We start from the raw sequence: 15,482 nt of genomic DNA, 5'->3' as shown, positions 1-15,482 counted from the left end.
AAGTAGATTCAGCAGTAATGCTTATTTATTTATAGTTTTTAGGTGACATTGGTGTTTGCAGAGTGCTGTTGCCATTTTCTTGTGTTTTTTTGTATTGGATAGCTGTGAGACAACCTTTTGGGCCTCACTTAGGGATAATTGTGGCACCCTCTCCAATATTTCCCCCATTGCGTAACTTCTAAAGGACCAATTTCTGCCTCCCATCGTTCTTTACCCCTCACCGGGCACTTAGCCACCACCGGAACTAAGATTGCTTTGTATAGTCTAGAAAGAACTCCTTCTGTTGACTCCGTAGTTTCTATCATACAGCTTATGTCTATTAGTGATAATACAACCGCTGTCCTCATTTTAGTTATACTTTCATTTCAAAGTACATTTGGGACCTTTAAACTGTGTAAAGATCAATAAAAACTGGAAAAATTGAGGTGTTCTAAAACTATATCTATTATTCCAACAAGTACTGTACATGTTATGCATATTTACAGTAAATGTAAAATCCGTACATAGACTCTATGACATTTTTTTTTTTTATCAACCATTTCTTGTCCAGATACATGGATATAACTTTGAAACCAACACTTGGGAGGACATTCCAACAAAGCCACACGAAAATCTAGGTAAGCACCAACACTGGAGTTTAATACCGTGCTCCAAACTCAACTGAAGTAGTCATAGTTTAATGTGCTGTTACCTATATGTTTCTATAGTTTTTATAATTTTTGGAGCTTATTACATCCAATAGCCTATTGTAACTTGTATCAGTATGAAGCCATTTGCAATACATTTTGCAAAATACCTCTTTTCCAGAAGCGGTCTACAGATGGGTGTGTCTGGTTTGGCTATCCTCCCCATATCGTGTTTCGGGTCTCTTCAAAGGGTTGTACATTGAATTACAGGGTAGTCACCTATAGGTGGAACTACAGACCGTTTTCTTACTTCTGGAGGACCGCTATTTTACTTTTCCCAGGGAGCATTGCCCCTAAGGCTGGGTTCACACAGTTTTTTTGCAGGTGGAAAATATGGCTCAAAATTCCATTTGGAATTTTGAGGCAAATTTTCCTCTGCCTGCACACCGATTTTCGCGGTGTATTTCGCCCGCGGCCATTGAGCGCCGCGGGTATAAAACGCCGCGGAATATGCTTTCTCTGCCTCCGATTGTCAATGGGAGGTCAGAGGCGTAAACGCCCGAAGATAGGGCATGTCCCTTTTTTCCCGCAAGCCGGTTTTTCCGCACGCGGGAAAACGCCTGTCTCCCATTGAAATCAATGGGAGGCATTTTCGGCCGTTTTTTGGCGCGGTTTCCGCGTCAAAACTGTGTGAACACAGCCTTAGACTCCCTAACAGCTGGATCTCCACAACGAGAATCAGAGCATTCTAAGAGCACCACAGCTTGGAAGGAGTACGCAGGGCAAAATATTAACTGGTTTTTTGTTTTTTTTTCGTTTTTGCGCTAATCTCCAAATTTCATTGATTTGAGACCAGAACTGATATTTGCGCCGTATAACACACTTGGCAAAAGTGCCTTGAAAAGAAGGCATGGCTTAAATTGTGATGTGCGCACAGAAACTGGCATAAACAAAGCTAACAAGTGGGTGTTAAGGAAAAGTGTCTAAGTTTAGATGTGCTAAATTTATCATACAGCGTGCGCCACTTTTAAATAAGATAAGTTTGCGACCAGATAAATTTGGTGGATATTCTGACTACATGGCATAAGTTAGCGATGCCTTATGTAGTAAGTGTGGGGGACTGAGTATGATCCAGGGATTCAAAGAGAAAATCTTTGTCATCCCTCAGGCCCCACATCAGGCATAACATTGTGTATTCGTTTTGCCTGGGCTATTCCATGAAGTGTATAAAACCTTTTCTGAACTGCAGTAGATAATCATGCCCGTTGATAAAATATTGAAAATTATCTTATTCCATTTCACAGTAAAATTCTTGGTTGGGCTTTTGATTATGATCCTGCTCAAATGTGGAATAACCTCGTGACTACTTAATCTTTCCAGGTTTCCCAGCTGCCAGAAGATGTCATAGCTGTGTCCAAATAAAACATGGTAAGCATAATATTCTATGTCTTATGTATGCTCATATGTCATTCCCGTCACAACTAAGGGCCTGTTCACAACTGCGCTAGGGTTCCATTCATCTGTTACATTTAACCTTTCCATCAGAGGAACAGATTAACAGAAAGCCGAACTGGAACTATTGCTTGCTTTTGCATTACCATTGACTTCAATGATTCTTCCTTTACAGTTGGTTTCTGTTCCGTAAAGTTTCCCCTCCTTTTTTTTTTTTTTTTCCCCCGGGAAACAATAATGTAGTCTACCATGCTATTGATTCTGTGAAATGGAAACAAACTGAAATTGAAGCGTTACCATTGAAATCAATGGTAATGTAAACTGAAGTTTCTGCTCAACCTTTCCATCAGAGGAACAGAAAACCGAACGCTCATGTGAACAGGCCCTAAGGCTTCCTGTTCAGATCTGCGTTGGAGGCTCCATTAGAGGCCTCTGTTCCAGATCCGGCAGAGATTACCGGAAACTGTTGCTTCTGCTCTGTCAGAGTAGCAAAACAAGGGAAAAACAGAACAACGGAAAGCCCCGACACAGATGTGAAGTCTAAACAGGTAAAAAAAAATGTTGAGCTAGTCAACTGCGCTATCGATTCCATCAAAACGGAACCCTGTCACAACGGTAATAAACGGAAACCTTTAGCAACATTTGCGTCTCCATTGAGATCAATGGTTATGCAAACGGAAGCTAAGGTTTCCGTTTGCCTTTCCGTTGAGGGGTTAACCCGACAGAAACCTCAGACGTAACCCCCTCAATGTAAAGGCAACGCTGATGTGAACAGGCTCTTAATGTGTTTTTTCTTTTATTTTTTTATTTTATAAGTAAAAAAAAAAAGCACTGTATAAAACCTTGTTTGAAAAAGAAACTGACACTTTAAAGTTACTGTGTGAGACACTATCAAAGAAAGTAATATCTGTTAAGCTGGAATCATATATTTTAATTTTTTTTAGGGCGTTTTTGTATCCAAAGCCAGAAGTGGATAAAAAAGGATAGGTATATTAAAAGGCTGTTGTCTTCTCTTTTGTATCCACTCCTAGGTTTGGATTTAAAAATGCATGTGTTATTAAAGCCTAAAGCCCTATTTACACGACAGGGATTCCCGGCCATGCGACGGACATTTTTTGAAATGGGGCTATTTACACTACCGATTTTGTTTTATTTTTTATTTGTGTCTATGGGGCCGTGTAAAGCACAGCCGCCGCTTGGATGTGATCCGAGTGACAGCCGTGCTTTCTGCCGCTCTCTCTTCTCCTCCCCACGAAGTGCATGTGAGGAGGAGCGGAATCCTAATCCCTGGCCGCAGCGTTCCGAAAGCTGTGGCCAGGGATTCTGCTCCTGGAGAAGTTACTGACTTCACTGTCAATATATGGACAGCGACATCAGGGATTACTGCTGTAGCGGTCCCCTACTCCTGAAGCGGAACGGCCGGTGATTCCGGTCCAGAAGTCCCTGACGACACTGTCCATATATGGACAGTGATGTCAGGGATTTCCCCTATAGTGGTCCCCTACTCGTGAAGCAGATCCCCCGGTGCTGTGGGCGGTGATTCCACTCTAGGATAAGTCCCTAACTTCGCTGTCCATATATGGACAGTGAAGTCATGGACATCTCCTGCAGTAGTCTCCTACGGTGGTGCCATCTACAGGAAGGGGGGGGGGGTTGCTATGTACAAGGGGGCTGTCTGGCACTACCTGCCAGGGGGGCTAATTAAATTCATCCGTTTTTAAAATGGACAGGGAAAAAACAGATGCAAAACTGGTCAAAATCGGCCGTTAAACAGAAACACGTCCCAAGAGGACAGATTTTTATCGGCCGATACTAGGACCCTGTCCTGTGTTTAGGGCCTTAAACCAGCACATGCTAATGAATGCCGTGTCTGGGCATTAAGCCTAACCCCTTCTCTCATTTTCACATGCATGCAAGTCGTGGCCCTCAGACCCGCCATGAATGTATGCCTATTAAGCCGTCAGACTGCGTGTTCATTTTACATGGACAGGCAGTAAAGTCTTTGGTATGCTGAGTATATCAATGATCAGAAGATCGCATTGTGAAGTCCCCTAGTAGGACAAAAAAAAATATTAAATGCAGTTAAAGTTTATGAAAAAAAAAATAATAATAATTTAAAAAATGGTTATTTTATTTTTTTGTTCAAGTGTTGGGTCATTATTTCCACTTTTACAAGAAACTAAGTAAAGTAATTATTTAAACCATATGGTGAACGCTATACAAAGAAATGCAAAAAGACAGCGGAATGGTTTTATTTTTTCTTACCCCCCCCCCCCACCCCCTTAAAAAAAACTATTCAAGAAGTCCCATGTACCCCAAGTACAAATGCAAGCTAAATCTTGTCTTGCAAAAAGAAGCCCATGTATTGCTAAATTACTAGAAAAATTCTAGTTGTGGCTCATTGTTTTTGCATCGCTGCATTTCAATTTGAAAAAAAAAGTTCAAATGTATTAAAACACAAAAACCTATACATGCTTGGAATCGCCGTAATAACAGAATAAAGGTAACCCTATGTATGGCACACAATGAGTGGCATAAACTTAAAACTCAAAAAAACTATGGAATATCTAGTTTTGTGTTTATTACCCCACAGCCAAAAAAAGTCAATAAACAATATATTATATGTACCCCTGAAATGGTGCCATTTATAAATACAACTCTTCACGCAAAAAAACATGTTGACGTAAAAATAAAAGTTGACGCAACGATTGACAACTGAAATATAATCTAAATATAAAATACATTTTTCAGTAGTGAGTTAAGTTGTGGTTTTGTTTTATCTTGTTTGTTTTGGCAGAGGTTTTTATATGTGGCGGTTACAATGGAGAGCTTATACTGGGTGATCTCTGGAAGTTAAACCTGCAGACCTTTCAGTGGACAAAACTTCCTGCCGTGATGCCTGAACCAGCGTACTTCCACTGTGCAGCGGTGACACCGGTATGTCCTCCTTTTCTGCCCCTTGGCTTTGTTTTTTGTTTTTTTTGTTTTTTAAACTGTAGGTACTTGGAAATGCCCAATAAAAATGCACAGGTGTACACCACAGAACAAAAAGCAGACACGGCACAATGAATGTTAGGACCGAACATTATGTATATTGATAACAAGAGAAGTGCAAAAACTTTTAGACTACAAAATACACATGTGGAGATGGTCCGTCACTAGGATAACCATTCTACTTGAGGGATGTATAACCATTAAAACAGGTGGACTATATATTTTTTGGGGGCGTGTTAACCGCAAATAAAACGGACCCCTCAACGGGTTGTGGTCAAAACTTCATTGAACTGGACCGAACAGACTATTAGATTATAAAAAATAAAAAAACTGCCTTGCTTGGCCCAGTGAATTTCAGACACTGGAGCTAAGAACATTTCTGGGTTCCCATTGCAGCGAAAACTATTGTTTAGGCTAAATCCACATCTCGCTTTGTGCATACGTTTGTGTTATACGATGACTACAAATTTTTATTTAGCTCAAGAACAAAAAAAACTTATGAGTCAAGATTTCCCATATATAGTGAAAAAAACTTATGTTTTACGTATGCAAACGTAGGGTTTAAGATTGCATACGTCGTCCATAAGTCACCATTGACTTCAATACAAATGTATACGTTTTGGAGAAGTAATGTAAAGCGTAGTAGAATACGCTTTTCATGGCATGGGGGGGGGGGGGGGGAGGACAGAACGTAAGCACACAAGACATATGCACAAACTGCACCATTAGGGTGTCCGTCCTCACCATAGAAGTCAATGTACACGCTGTGGTGCTGCTTTTTCATGTCAAAACATGCGCGTCAGACGTACAGTAAAAACGAGATGTGAACTTCGCCTTATAGACGAGGTCACATATCTCAAAAGAAAAGCTCTAGACACTTCATGTGCATTACATTTTAGAACTTGTTTTTTTTACACATACAATGAATTAAAAAAAATTGGGGTGTTCCTAAACGACAAGTTTATTTTGCCAATATTTAATGGTACGTTTTGAGGCTTCTTATGTATAGTGGTTGAATACTTTCTGCCTAGGATAACGCTGATATGTAGATCTTCTATTCTAGGCGGGCTGTATGTATATCCATGGAGGAGTAGTGAATATCCAGCAGAACAGGCGGACTGGATCTTTGTTTAAAATCTGGCTTGTCGTCCCCAGCCTTCTAGAACTCTGCTGGGAGAACTTACTGAAATATTTCCCTCACCTTGCTCACCTCCCCACAAATCAGCTTCTAGAGCTTGGACTATCACAAGGACTCATAGAGAGATTAAAATGAAGTTGTTTGCGTCCCACCCGGAGTCCCCCAGTGTTTTAGAAGCCTTTCCCAGGAGTCCGCTGCTAATGAGATCTGGATGCCTGGACCTACTCGCACAGATTATACGTGGCCTTCAATCCTTTTCACATTTTAACCATCCCGGCGCATAAATCCGCAGTTTTAAGTCCAATGCCTGCACTGGCCATTATATCTTTTTATTCGGTTAGGAATACATGCTTTTTAACTAACTTATTTGTACCCTGTCGGTTTGAGATGAATTTCACCAAGCGTCCTGCTATTTGTGAACACGATGCCCCACGGGTCACACAAGTCTGTAGCCAGATAATATATGTATTGTGAAATCTGTTCTAGCTGTTTCAGCTGTCGGAAATGTCATGCTTTATAGAGCAGGTGTAATCTGTGCAGGTCATGCCAATTCTCGGACATGGTACTCGGCCTCAATCTTCACGTAGACTCTTGTTTTAAAGGCCTCACGTGTCTTATTTTGGCACTCGTGGCTGATCCGTAGGCGTTCAGCTGACATCTGATATCATCGAATCACGTGGACTTCTTAACAGCCTGCGCTAAACTGACCCTAGATGTTTTCATCTTGACCTCAGACTTTAGGCTATTGAAGGTACATCATGTACGGAACCTGTGAAAATTGTAGCTATAATGTCTTGCTCATGCTTTCTGCTCCTATTCTACAGCTGTCACTACAATTCCTCCTGTCTGTATATCTTACGCTGCTGGCCAAAGCCTCTCCAGCATGGAGAGCAGGGAAGTGATCGGTCATTGACTGTCGTGGAACTTGCGTTTTTTTTTTGTTTTTTTTTTCTTCTTCAGACTATAGGAAGACAGTCATTGTCTAGCTTAGGGCAGATAAATCAAGGCAGATTGATCAATTTATATGCAGATCTGGGATGACTGAGTTATTCACATCGACATAATTATGAATTTATTCTCCAACTATCAATTCGTAAAATCTCAGCAGAAAGTTCCTATTTTTTTTTTTTTACAATATCCTTTAGATCGAATTGGGCTTCAGGGCATTGCGGTTGTCCAAGGGTTAACAGTGCCTATTAAATCTAGCAGGCATTATGTATGCAGTTTGTTACTGGCTGACTACCAAATTACCGTATATGGCTTCTGAATTACATGAACATCCCTCGAGCCACGTGGCTAATATTCCTGCTATCTAACTTTTTGTGTTATTTTCTCAGTTTTTGCAAAGACCCTAAAGTTAGGTTGGCTCTGGCGGTCATTTGGACAAAATACTGTGGAGTTTTTAGAAAGCCGTCAGTCAGAGCAGACGTTACCGTGAATATCACCGCTCCTGGTGAACTTTCTCTGCTGAACATTTGGCTTTTGCTTAGATCTTTGTGCCTTCACTAATCCTATGAAGTTTTGTTGTTTGCTTTACAGCAGACACTGTTGCATTATCTTTTCCTAATCCTATAGTGCTCAATGATGAAATCAAAAGGTAACCAGGTCCCCAATGTAAAAGTTTACCCTATTCTTTGTGCTATAAACTGTTCCTGGTTTTGTCTTTTTTAGAAATTGGCATCTCAGGTACAAGAATGCTTAATGATTGTTAGGGAGATCTATTCTGCAACGAGGAACAGGGAAACCTTCTTATACCCCTTGTCTTCATGTACGTGACTGTATTCGGCTCCACACAACCTCTGGGTCGTAAGGACCTGTAATACGGCCCTATGAATTTGGCAGAAAAAAAAACTGGCGTGCTCCATGGACCATAATATAAAGCTATTCTCCCCATCTTCAACATACAATGGAACACCATATGGCGGCAGGTAGAGACCCATACACATGGCCCTGCTGTGTTCATAAGGCCTTCCTCTGCAAAGTTGTGTCGCTCTTCTGTGCTGGTTTTTTTAAAATTGTTTTAGTGGCAGGTAGAGGCTTGCAACTCTATACTGTGCATCCTATAGTTTTTGAAGTACATATTCTGGCGATCAACCCCATTCACTTAATACGTTTTCAGCTATTCATTCATCACAAATGGTTCATAGGACCGGTGTGGTCCTGCATTCTTCTGCTGTTGTATATTGGTTCAGTTCTTGAATGTATTTTGTATGCAATTTTAGTGCCTTTTTCATTCATTTTAGAAAAGTGTGCTATTCTTTATTGTTTATATCCCAAACAAGGCACCGTCTCAGCAATAACGTTTTATCTGTGAGTAAGCCAAATATATTTATTTACTGCCTCCTCCCAGCTAGAATATAAATTCAACTATGAATGTTTCGAATAAGAACTAGAAAATGAATGCGGCTTACCCATGCAGCTTACCCATGCAGCTTACCCATGCAGCTTACCCATTCAATAGACTGGTCACAAATTGTTTTCAATGATCCTTTTGGTTTATAGAATTGTAGTGTATCCCTCCAAAGCTGCTGGCGCAATGTATTTGTATTTTAATTTTCCTTGCATCATGAAATTATGTAACCACCATGTTTCTTGGTAAAAGGCACTTATTCACATGACGGAGGTTTTTTTTTTTGTGTGTCCCCCCCCCCCCCATATATTTAGATTGTAAGCCAGGAAAGCTCCTGACGTACACGGCAAACATGTCCATAGGGTAATATTAGCCTAACTGAGGTGAAAAGATTGTCCTTTAGGCCATTGGGCTGATATAGGTCGGTATGCCGTAAAAACGAAAGTATGGAATAGCGTAGTATATGGTGCAGTATTTTTATTTATTTTTTAACACAAGAGCCTATAGGTGCTAGATCTCATCCATCACAGGCATCCGTTTAATGTATACACTGAGGCAATGGGTGCCATTGTTAGGCACTCGTTACAGCCTCCGTTTAGCAACCTCCCAATGTATGCTTTAAACGGAGGCCGTAAACGTGATGTAAATAGGGCCTTGCTTTAGAGAAGTAGAAGAGATGCTAGAAATTGAGTTTCTTTTGCTGCTTAATCCCTTAGGGTATGTGCACACACACTAATTACGTCCGTAATGGACGGACGTATTTCGGCCGTAAGTCCCGGACCGAACACAGTGCAGGGAGCCGGGCTCCTAGCATCATAGTTATGTACGATGCTAGGAGTCCCTGCCTCTCCGTGGAAATACTGTCCCGTAGTGAAAACATGATTACAGTACGGGACAGTTGTCCTGCAGCGAGGCAGGGACTCCTAGCATCGTACATAAGTATGATGCTAGGAGCCCAGCTCCCTGCACTGTGTTTGGTCCGGGACTTGCGGCTGAAATACGTCCGTCAATTACGGACGTAATTAGTGTGTGTGCACATACCCTTTGTAGACATCTCTGGTTTATTTTGCAACCTGCTGTCTTCTGTTGGGATTTAAGTCGAGTCAACTCCATTTATTTTAGGGTATGTTCACACGACCAAGTTTCAGACGTAATTCGGGCGTTTTACGCCCCGAATTACCTCTGTAAAAACGGCTCCATTACGCCGACAAACATCTGCCCATTTACTTTCAATGGGCTTTACGATGTACTGTGCCGCGAAAAATGCCAGTACGAGCAATTACGTCTGAAATTCAGGAGCTGTTTTCTCCTGAAAACAGCTCCGTAATTTCAGCCGTATTTTGCGCTGTCGTGTGAACATACCCGAACTATCTGAAGACTACTTCATGATTTATTAAATCCATTGTAGTTTGTACCTGCCGAAAATGACTCTGCTGCCTTAACCCAAATGTCTCCACCCGTAAGGTTGGGTTCACACAGCGCAGATTTTCTGCAGACTTTGCATGCGTTTTTAAGTCGAAACCAGGAATGGAATCTAAACTGAAGTAGTATATAAAGAAAGGCCTTATAGGTCTGCTCCCCTGTATCCAATTCTGATTTTGGCTTCCAAAATGCAGGCAAAATCTGCAGCAAATCTGCACTGTGGGAACCCAACCTAAAGGAATCACACGACAAAGCTGAAATGGTAAGAAGTACTCTACTGTGAAGGGGGCTGATGAATGTACTGATCCTTTCACTGCTACATGAACTTTTTAACTTTCCTGGCATGATGTATAAAGTATGATAGACTTTAGACTTGGTGTGTCAGCTTTTAATAGGTGTACTTTTTTAAATGTAAAAAAATGTAAGTGCAATATTTTGCTTTCTCTGTCATGCATGATAAATGCATTGTTATTTTACATGGTATTATTTTCTTGAAACCGAATTAAAAAAATTTTTTTTTCAATGTTACATATTTATACAGACTTTTTGTGTTCAAAACCAGGCAAATGTAACTATCCTTTTTTTTTTTTTAAGATTCAATTTGTAGGTAGCATGTGCGTTTCCATTACACCCATATACTATATTCAAATAGCTCCTGCAGCTATTGGGAGAGATTCCAAGAATACCAGAGAACTGCTTATGTAGCCGATTCCTAATGCAATCCATAGTGAACCTATAATGTAACGGTTTATATGGAAGAGGGTTCAGGTTAGGGAATTTGCATTCATTTTACACACCATTTTCACCACCAAACAAATGTTTCAAACTGGCCGTAGGCAGTTCGAGTCCTTGCGTCAGAGCTGCAAGTTTACACTGATTCTTTCCATACATTTTCAGTCTTCTGGTTTATTTTTAATTCGGAACATATATTAACCTTTTCCCGCCACAACCGGTTTCAGAATACTTTTTTTTTTTTTCTCCCCACATTCCAAAAGCCATACCTTTTTTTTTTTTTTTTTTTTTTTTAAACTGGTACGAGGCCTTGATTTATGCAGGACGAGTTGTAGTTTGTGGTACAATAAATGGTGCGATTTAAAATGTACTAGGAAATGGGGAAAAAATACCGGGTGGGGTGGCATGGGGGAAAAAAAAACTGTCACCCATAGTCTTTTGGGTTTTGTTTCTATGGCATTCACCGTTCAATAAAAATGGCATGTTAATTTTATTCTGTCGGTCAATACAATTAAGAATGTCAAATTTTTATAGATGAATGGATAGAATTTTATTTATTTTTTTAAAGTTATTGCTCTCAGATTATATGACTAGCTGACGTTTTCAATAGTACCATTTTGGAGTATATTTGAGGTTTTTATTTTATTTGGGATCTCTAAACATTTTTTATTTTTTTTTAACATCGTTCACCGTGCGGTTTAAATATTATACTGTAATAGTTCAGACTTCTACGAACGAAGCAATACCATTTTTTCAATGCTTTAGTGGGAGTTTTTTTTTTTTGTACATAACACATTTTTTTTGTAAACTTTATTTTTAACATTTTTGTCTCCCTAGGAGACATGAACCATCAATCATTGGATCGCTTGCACGATATACTGCAATACTAATGGATTTCAGTATATTGTGATTCTGACCGTCTCCTTTATTAAGCCCTGCCAACGGCTTAATAGCAGTACATAGATGGCAGGCGTGGGCTTCCATTAGGGGGTCGTGACATTTAAGAGGTTAAATGAGCAGGATGCCACTCGTTAGACTGAATAGTTGTTTTAAAAGCCTTTATATGAATTTCACTGTGAGGACTGGACTCTCTCTCAGGCCCCCATGTATTAAGTGCTGGTTGGGGTATAAAAATACTCGCCTCGCACCCATTTCTTCACAGGCTGATGAGTGATGTTACGTGCTGTGTCCATCTGCTCCCGTCACACTGTGCTTGTGTCAAGTGAATAGGACGGAGTTAAATGTACTGCCGCATGTATAAAGATGTGCCTGGTAAGCAATGAAGAGAGCTGCTGCCCCTTCAATCAGCTGATCGTGGGGGTGCTTGGAGGCTGATATCACTGGTCAGCAATATCAGATCGGTGGGAATCCAAGTCCCAGAAAACCCCCCTTAAGTTCAATGTATAAACAGTATGCTGTAAGCGCCCTCTAGTAGTGGTGAAAATGTCTGAACTCCGCCTTGAAGGCAGAAATGTATGCTAGTCTAATCTAGTGTAAACTATGCAAAGTATAAACTACAAAACGCAGCAACCCCAAAGTTATAGATGCGATGAATATCTACCGTGAGGAAATCCGCACAGGCTGTCTTGACGCAAAATTTCCAGCATGTCAACCGTTAGGACAGTATTTGGGTCTATTCATATATTGTGGTTTTTGATGCTATATATTCATATATTGGTGGTTTTGCCTCCAACAGATCTTAATTTGAGGATATCACACAGGGGCTAGCTGTGGCAATTCCTGATATACAGTCGATAGTTATGGTCAGTTCAATAGTAAGTCAATTACCACCAACAGTACATGTTTTCAGGATTTCCTGAGTTGGGAAAGAAATGGCATCCTTTTGTTACATGTTAGGGGAAAAAAAAAAATCTTTCGTCTCCTGTACTATAATCATACTGTTCAAATGTGAGAATCTAATTTAGGCCAACAATAGGATTTCCTGTTTTAAAGTGTAGCTAAATGTTTGACAAACTTCTGACATGTCATAGTGACATGTCAGTGCTCGGACCCCCACCAATCGCTAGAACAAAGCGATAGAAGCACTCGTATGAGCGATGAGCCGCTTCGATACATTTATTTACGGAAAAAGCCAAACCGGCACGTACGGACTCAATAGAAAGTCTATGAGCCCGTACTTAGTTTCTGTTGGGCTTTTTCCATAAAGCCAATGTATCGAAGCGGCTCATCGCTCATACGAGTGCTTCTATCGCTTTGTTCTAGCGATTGGTGGGGGTCTCAGTGCTCGGACCCCCACCAATCCAAACTTCTGACATGTCACTATGACAGGAGTTTGTCAAATGTTTAGCTACGCTTTAAGGGTTCTTTAATACGGCCCGATTTTGAGTTCTCATTTTCTTCATTCTCAAGTAGCAATAACTGGTTATGTATGAGGATGAGCGATCATTGCAACGATCGATATGTATGGGGACAAACTATCATGTCTGCAGCACATCTCCCTCTTTACACAGGGAGATGTTGCCAACTAGCAACTGTTTTATAAATGAGCAAACCAACTGATGAACGAGTGTTTGTTCTTTCATCGGATGATCCGTTGCCCAGTTCATACAGGGCACTTATCAGGAGCGAGCGTTCATAAAACGCTGTGTTAGGCTATGTTTACATTGAGTTTTTTTGCAGGCGGAATTTCTGCCTCAAAATTCCATTTGGAAATTTGAGGCAGATTTTTCTCTCCCTGCATGCCGATTTTCGTGGCATTTTTCGCCCGTGGCCATTGAGAGCCGTGGGCATAAAACGCAGCGAAATATGCTTTCTCTGCCTCCCATTGAAGTGATAGATTTTGTGGCTACTGAACAGCAGCTAGATCAAACTGTTCTTTAGTAGCTGCAGTCTCTCTCCTATGTACAGTTCAGGGAATTGCACACAGCAGAGAGTGAACACCAGAACTTTAAGTTTGCTTGTAGTTTGTAACCCTGGAGACCATAAGTCTACATAGGATCGGTAAACAGGAAAAAGTAGGCTATTTTTAACCAAGACTACATGCGAATGTGCTTTATTTAGTTTGTTTTTTTTAGATGCATTGCAGCAATAAAATGGTACCAAAGGTCAACATACCCTCTAAGTTCTTTTGTGCCTTCTTTAAATGTGTTTGAGCTGCTTTTCGCTCTCATATTGCATCAGTGGTAGGGCCTGTGCACATCACGTTTGTGCCCCAGGTTTATTGTAGGTTAGGAAAATTCCTGACGTACATGGTAAGGGTATCTATAATTGTCCTTTTGGGCTCTGTCAGGATAGTATATGCCTTTTTTTTTTTTTTTTTTAAATATGCTGGACTAGCGTAGTCTACTACACTATTCCATCCCGAGGGATCCCACAAAAAAAACTAAAAAAAAAAAACTATACTGTAATATATAGAACTACAGTAGAACAGATCTGTTGGGTAACTCCTGACCTCAGAGTCTGTATAAGGACAGTGATGTCAGGAGCTTCCGCCCAGGACCAGAGGCCCTGGCAAGAACATTTACAATGCCGTAGTCCCCGGCCAGAGAATCTGAACGCTCTGACATCGCTGTCTCTATCGATAGATCGATCTATCGATGACGTTTTATGTGCTCTTCTTGTTGGCTCAGGAGAAAGTGTTAACGAGGACAGGGCAGCTTCTATAATTCAATCACCATGACAGAGTGATAAGAGCAGGCTGGTTGCCTTAAATTCCAGTGGGGAGGGGGAGTTGGCACTACTACAAGGAGGACTGTCCATTCACAGCAACAGATTGTAATAACAGGGATTCCAATTCCATTCATATGGTGGTGCTCTGTAATATATAAATAATCAGTTTAAAAAAAAAAGGAGAGGGAGAAATTGAAAAAAGCAGCACTCACCCAAAGGGAGAACAATGCAGAGAGCTATGAGGTTATGGGCTGTTTTGTGCTGTACAGCACGGAGATCAGTTGATGCAAGTGCAGAATGAAACCACTCGCTGTACATGCACCCACGCCAGCGCGTCATCGCTAGAGCACAGGACAAGCTGCATCTACACCGGCATCAGCTGTAACAACTAGACAAAGGGGGAAGAGAAAAGAATTGCGGGCCCACATCGATGTCATCCCTCGCATCATCTGACACCAGGGGAGGTGCTAACTTGCAAAACTTGTACCCACTCCTTGGGATTCTGTTTAACAATCAAAAACCTTTATCCCCAATGAGCGGTTAGTTATCCATAAAGTAGGGGAGCAAAGAGAATAATTATAGATCTTTACTACAATATATAAAAAAAACTTATTCAAGAGGAAAAGAGTATTCACATAAGATATATATATATATATATATATAATTTCCATTTCCTTGTACGGACAGAGCGTATACAAAATGATGTAATACTATTATCATTGCAAGAATAAAAGCATAGATTATTTAGAGTTACCAAACTGACAATCCATACAGTGTTAAAAATGATCTGGCAGTTCCCCAAGAGTAATAATTTATCATTTAGGCCTGCCGGACCTACTGCTTTAAAAGGAGGATGGTGCTTGAAATCCTGGTCTTCTGTTAACCATGGTTATCTCCAAGGAAACCCATACAGTCATCATTGCTTTGCATCAAAAGGGCTTTACAGGTAAGAACAATATTGCTTGTAAGATTGCCCCTAAATCAACCATTTATCAGATCATCAAGAACTTCAATGAGAGAGATTCTTGGGCGTCCTGAAGCCTTCACAGCAATTGAAAGGCCAGCAAGTGCCAGGACCGTCTCCTAAAGAGGATTGAGCTACGGAATTGGTTCAACACCAGTGCAGAGCTTGCTCGGG

At 40.7% G+C, this 15,482-nt stretch overlaps 1 protein-coding gene across 2 annotated transcripts in view; it reads left to right on the top strand.

The window, feature by feature from the left end:
• KLHDC10 (kelch domain containing 10) overlaps positions 1 to 9,321 on the top strand; it is a 59,484-nt gene extending 50,163 nt beyond the window's left edge. For both annotated transcript variants that reach the window (XM_075857528.1, XM_075857530.1), the window contains 4 exons: positions 551 to 617; positions 2,007 to 2,054; positions 4,876 to 5,015; positions 6,136 to 9,321. In XM_075857528.1, the coding sequence (XP_075713643.1) occupies positions 551 to 617; positions 2,007 to 2,054; positions 4,876 to 5,015; positions 6,136 to 6,345 (465 nt within the window). In that variant the 3' untranslated portion in view covers positions 6,346 to 9,321. The remainder of the gene's footprint in view (positions 1 to 550; positions 618 to 2,006; positions 2,055 to 4,875; positions 5,016 to 6,135) is intronic.
• Positions 9,322 to 15,482: the final 6,161 nt, after the last annotated feature.

This window comes from Rhinoderma darwinii, chromosome 3, assembly GCF_050947455.1.
Source record: "Rhinoderma darwinii isolate aRhiDar2 chromosome 3, aRhiDar2.hap1, whole genome shotgun sequence".
In the NCBI taxonomy this organism is placed as follows: domain Eukaryota; kingdom Metazoa; phylum Chordata; class Amphibia; order Anura; family Rhinodermatidae; genus Rhinoderma; species Rhinoderma darwinii.
This window is presented reverse-complemented; position numbering and strand designations above follow the sequence as displayed.